This window comes from Austrofundulus limnaeus, unplaced genomic scaffold (assembly GCF_001266775.1).
Source record: "Austrofundulus limnaeus strain Quisiro unplaced genomic scaffold, Austrofundulus_limnaeus-1.0 Scaffold477, whole genome shotgun sequence".
Classification (NCBI taxonomy): domain Eukaryota; kingdom Metazoa; phylum Chordata; class Actinopteri; order Cyprinodontiformes; family Rivulidae; genus Austrofundulus; species Austrofundulus limnaeus.
Genome location: NW_013952879.1, coordinates 199787 through 206030, shown reverse-complemented (window position 1 = coordinate 206030; position 6244 = coordinate 199787). Strand labels below are relative to the sequence as shown.

The 6244-nt window shown below is 35.9% G+C and overlaps 1 protein-coding gene across 1 annotated transcript in view; it reads right to left on the bottom strand.

Moving 5' to 3' along the window:
• The window catches only part of LOC106529939 (carbonic anhydrase-related protein 10), a 156127-nt gene that overhangs the window by 65976 nt on the left and 83907 nt on the right, over positions 1–6244 (bottom strand). Inside the window, exon 3 of the mRNA XM_014025468.1 lies at positions 4611–4753. Coding sequence (XP_013880922.1) covers positions 4611–4753 — 143 coding nt within the window. The remainder of the gene's footprint in view (positions 1–4610; positions 4754–6244) is intronic.

The following is a 6244-nucleotide window of genomic DNA, read 5'->3' as shown; positions in this document are numbered from 1 at the left end:
CGAGTTCCCATGCTCCAAAGTTATTTGACTCTGTGGTTCTCGCACTGGACAGGTTTCCAGCCCTCATAGCTCGCACATTACAGGGAGTAATAATTGAAGGAGGTAAAAAAATTATCCTTTTTGTTCGAGGATCACTTTTCTGTTTCTCTGTCAGGATTTAAGTAAGGATTTAAGTAAGGATTTTATCTTTTCTCTTTTTTTGCAGGTAAATATATGGTTAAGTAGATAGCTTTGTTTGACAATACTTTAAATTAAATAAAACTAGCAACACATTACTTTCTGTTTCATTTACTTTAAAGAAGTGAGGAGTACGGATATGAAAAAATTTGTTTTTTGAAACTGAGACTGGACAAGTAGATCTCGGCAAACTGCCGACTTCAAAAGTAGCTTTTGGTTCAAAAAAGTTTGGGCACCCCTGGTCTAAACTGAAAAGAGCAGAATCTCTAGTAATGGTTATGAAAGCCTCTAGWTGTTTGGTCTGCAGCTCAGGGACAGTAAAGGGGATGACATGGCAGGCTGCTGCCTCATCAGCTGATGGAGGGATGAAACCATGTTAAACAACGTGGAAGAGAACTCCCACTACAAATGATATGGCTACATACTTAAAGCTAAGAGTTCAACATCTGACAAGCACAGACATTTTCACAGTAGCATGCACAGGATTGTGCCACTGTTTATTCACCATCACAGCAAACTCTCCACCTCTCCTCTTACAGTCAGAGTAGTGTCTGTTGGTTCAAATGATCTTGAAATCAGGTATGGCGGTATTGTGAACTAGGATATCTGCGTTCAATCAGTGTCTGTGAAGCACAAAATGCAGCTCTGACAGTCCTCCCCCAGTCTTAGTCAGTGCTCACAACCCATCCATTTTATTTGCCAGTGACCCTGTGTTCCCCAYGATGATGCTGGGGAATGAATGGGTTGAATCTTCTTTTCCATTCCTTAACGTTCACTCTGACTYTGCATCTGTGGGGCTTSTTTGTGATCTCCAGGAACATGAGTTCAATTCCGGGCAGCACTGATGGTGCTATGGAGAGAGCTAGCAGCTGGTCTTGTGTGTATGTAAACACGAGACTATTCTGTGGATTGCAACTCCACAGAACAGATTGAAACAATACTTAGGAGGGCTACGAACAATGTATAAAAATWTGAAATGTCCATTCTGACGAGCAAGAAAAATACAAAGAAAAAATAGGATAAAAGGCACAAGAATACTAGAATGGTAAAAAGGAGACATGAGAGATGCAGAGATTTTGCTTTCAGTTGCTACTTTCAAGGCCCCATCAYGAAAAAAATAAAATAAAAATCACGAGTTAACTAAATGTTTTTATTAACTATATTTCACAACTCCCTCTCACCTGTCGGGTGATAATAACTGTGTCCATGTCTGTGTACATGTGTTGTATTTACCTTGGATTTATCACTGGATGCATTTTAATGAAACTTTCCAAATGAAATAATTGAATGTACATCGACACTAATTATTAACATTTGCTGTTATTCCAACGTTTTTCAAAGTAAAAATGGCTCCAACACAGTTTTCAGGCAGCGGACAATATGCAGTTTTTTAATAACTGATAATCTTTAATTTGTTTAAATTACCAATCTTTCTTGTAATGATTTTTAAAATATACACATAGAATCATTTTAATCATCATTTATCTTCAGTGTATTTGTCAGGCTATGAGATTCTGTGCAACCTTCATAAAATCAGCTGTATAAGATGCAACAATCAGTATTAACATTTATTTTCTTAATAATAGCTGACTTTAAGCGTCTTTTAAATAAAAAAATGGAATATCATGAAAATAACGAAGCAAAGGGCAGCGTTGTTCTTCACCAAGATCAAAGAAGTGYGTCATGATCAAAGTTACATGAAGTACTGATACTGAGAAACAATGATTTACCACTCCTAACACAATTTATAAGAATTCAAAGGAAGTATGGTGGATTTTTTTCAATCAGTGGGGATTTTCTGGATGMATTATTAGAAATGGTGACGTGTAGATACTTTATGAGAAGCATCAAGATAAATGATCTCATGAATGTGTGCAGTGAACTGCTTTCAAGGGGGAGAGAATAGATTTCAAAGAGAATAGATTCTTCATTATTAAAGAAGCGAGAAGAGAAGAGAAGCGTTGCAAATTTATGATGAATATATTTTGTCACAAATGTTTTCTGGTAACTTATTTAGGATTCATGACAACACAAAAAGATTTTAGTAATTAACACATTAGTATACAGTAGATGTTTTAAGTTATTTCGCTTTTTAAAATCCTTGCTGATAACATTACAGTTTGTTACAAATGCTAAAACACTAAATCCCGTTTTCTGAACCAAATTGAATGAATGAATGAATGAATGAATGAATGAATGAATGAATGAATGAATGAATGAATGAATGAATGAATGATATTTTATTGATCCCATTAAGGGAAATTACAGTTCGGAACAACCCGTTCAAGAGATATAGACAAAACACAACAGACTGATGTGGCAGGTGCCCCAGGTCCAGTGCCATGAAAGGCACCTTCGAATCACATTATTATTATTATTATTATTATTACTATTATTATTATTATTATCGTCATCTCTAAATTTTGATATTTACAAATAGATTTCGAAACAAATGATTGTATATGAATGTACAATAAATTCATCACTTGTATTTCTATGTATTTGAATATAAAAAAGTCCTATAAAGACAAAAATCACCCTTTTAGCATCAAACTGTAGCAATTTTATCACTGTAAACACATTTTGACGAGCGAACATAAACATGATGAGGTAGGACTTATCTCGGGGTYCCTTGGTGGCCACAGGACCCTAAGCAGCCGTTTAAATCACTTATAGGCAGGGCCGGCTTTGGGTATCATTTAAATGTGAAACATGTTCACAACCACTGATACTAAAGCTAATGGTAGCTGTCAGTAGGAAGATGAGTCTCTGCTGTCTACAGGTAGACAGTCTAATCAGCCCACAGAGGACCGAATGATGGGGTTCACAACCAGAATGAGTAAGTCTACAWCCAATAAATTTCAAAACTCTCTGGTGAAATAGATTTCAGTGTACTGTAGCTTTATAGTAGCATTATTTCTTACATATTTAGCATTATTTATCATAATTGTCATCATTATCATTGATCAAATTAAATTTGCACCTTGAGTTTGCACTAATCTGTGAGTGTACTAAAAATCAATTTTGTATGATGAAAAATAAACTGTTTTAATGGGTATGAATGTTTATTCATTCATTTATTCATTCATTCAAACATCATTTATTAGATTTGAAAATCCTTGCTTACTGWTTTGAAATTTGCTGCTTGAAAAACGTGAATCATTACAAGGTCTGTAAATAACTTGATGTTTTTATGGCATGCCAGCCTTATTCTAAACACATGCTCGTGCCATAAAACACATTTTGCACTGTGATGAACCTCTAAAGCACGTATATTGCGAACTACAAGAAGAAAAATGTCACAAATTAAACATCGATTCCAAATTTATAACACCTGTGCCTGATGATGTGACAAACTATGTGTCAATTCAACGTACAAATGTGTTTGTCAGAGGATTATGTCAACAATGAAAAGAAACCATCAGAGGTGTAGGGTAAATAGTTGTAAATCAWTTGYGTGAACATCTGAACAGAAATAATCTGAGGAGTTTCAGTCAGGGTTCTCTACATGATCCGGTACTCCACAACTGGTACCAAGACCAACCAGCTCTTCGCTGCTGCTCCATAACTACTGAAAATATGTCTGTTAGAAAAACATCTCATGAACCATTGAATGAATTTATTTCAAATTTTCAGAAAGCAATCATTGGCTGTAAATCTACTGATTAGGTGTTAAAATTAACCCAACTCATGATGACCACAACCAACCTTAGAAAACACAAAAATAGAGTAAACTCGATCAGTTTTACAGATATAGAGCTAATTTGGTGTGGTAGTTACCTGGCAATACTTTCCAACACGTACGTTGTTAACCTATCACACAAGTTCTCACAATATTGCATAACAACTTGCTTTTTTTGCAAAGTTTGATCAAAATGGTTACAAATGTGGCATTTTTCAACACGAGGAGATCTTGGATTAAACTCAGACATGAAAAGCTTTCCTTTTAGTATGAGGCCTTTAGTGAAATCTGCTCTTGACAAAGATGTTAGATATCTAATTGGCACCCCAAAAATACAGTAATAGTCAAAAGTTCCACTTCTTATCTTTGTTTTTTACACTATCCACACTGAACTAGTCTGAAGTTCAGGTCACAGAATAAAACTGAAATGATTCCTCATAAATCTCTCTTTCAGAATCCTAATAACACACTCCCATTGAAAACTAGTTCATGTTCATTCAATAATGTTCACAATATAATAAAAAATATTACACATTCAGTGTATTATTTGTGTCAATGTGAGGTTTTTGGAAGCTGCTGTCTGATCTGTGTGACTCCTGCCTGAGTCTTCACTCTAACAGGCAGTGGTTGAGATATTACATTTTACCAGAATCCCTCATAATGTTCTGCAGCTGTCAGAGAGCGCCAGTCAGAATACAATTCAAATACATTTTATCTCTAATACGTCCCCGTGGGAGGAATTTAGCCTTACCCTGCGTCCTCCAGTGTTCAGCCTGAGAGGGGTCAGGTGGGGGTCAAAGATCATGTGACTGGTTTCGATGTCRATGGGAGACTGCCTCTTCCCGATGGCACACAAGTTCCAGGCCGAGTTCACCAGACCCCAAAAGGATGGGACTATGAAAAGAAGACAAAGAYAGTACGTGTGAGTTCATCTGTGTGTGAGGTTGATTTATAAAGATTAAGGAACAGCAACCAGATGAGTCTTATTRTGCAACAAGAGTAAAAGCAGATTTAGAGAGAATTGAGTTTGTACATAATGTTGTGATACTTTAAAACCTCTTGTATGATATCTGGAAGTACAACCAGGGTGGGGAAACACCCTTTAGGAATATCAGCCTAAAATTTCCCAACTTTTGATTGCTCCAAATTCACAATRACATCAAACAGATTTGTACGCTTCACAAACTGAAAGTCAATGGGCTGCTACTGTCAGAGGCTAGTTGATATAAACAAAAAGGGTTTAAGATGGGTAAAAGTTGCTATTTTAATCTCACATTAAAAGWGGGCAAGGATCAAATGTTTTGATCAACAAAATTTATACTACTTCATTTATTCACCCCCGTGGTTTATCAGGTCTTAACAACTGAGGGCTAAATCTGTAAATCACAGGAAACTTTCAATTATGTCTCATCAATAATGACATTTTTTTAGATTTAATTACAAAATGTAAAAAATAAATTAAAATGAAAAATCTCAAACTATCAGAATCCTAAAACTGAAATAAACACTTAAGCTATGTGAATTATACTCTGAAATTTGGTACCAAGTACCGGTAATTGCTCTATCCTTACCTGATTTAAACAGTTGTGGTCATTTAATAAAGATTTAACAAGGAAATTTTGTTTGAATATCTTGTGATACAAAGGAAAAGACTGATAATAAGATGTTTTGAAATTAAAACAATGTTTAGCTGTGTGCAACAAATTCAGATCAGTTAATTCAATAACAACAGCTTCACACACAATCACTCCGTTTTTGCACATTTTGTACACCCCACWACWTATTTAGGAGCCTGTCTGACTCAYACCATTTAATTCATAATTTTCTGCATCTAGTAATCATTTCTAATCATGCAGAGAGRAAAATGGCATGCTGGAAATATTTGCAACWATTTTACTTATTTAAATGGAGGYGTGTCAGAGGAGGTGCCTCTCCTGCGCTCAGTTCCACGTTCGTAGGGATGTATGAATAAAAGGAACACACAAACATGCATGCACACGGTTTGACACAGAAMATTTCTGCAAGTTCATACTTTTCCACTTTTGTGTGTACGCCAACGTTTAGCATGAAAGCTGCGCACTCTTTGATACATGAGGCACTAGATGAGAGGACCAGGAGTGCCTTACTTTGGTAATCTCATCTCATTCTGTTCAAAGTTCTGCTGCTTCAGTCTCCTGTGAGACAAAAAGAGATAATGATTGTTAAACCCTGCCTGTTCTGGTCACCTGAAGGCTCTGCCTTTGGTACACATTCACATATAAAGCCATATGTGGACTTCTTCCCGCTTTTATTTGTATATTAACTTTGTTACTTTGTTTTTCTCTCCAAACTGGTTTGACACCTTCCACTGCCACATCTGCCTTTCTGTCCTTGACACACATGCAC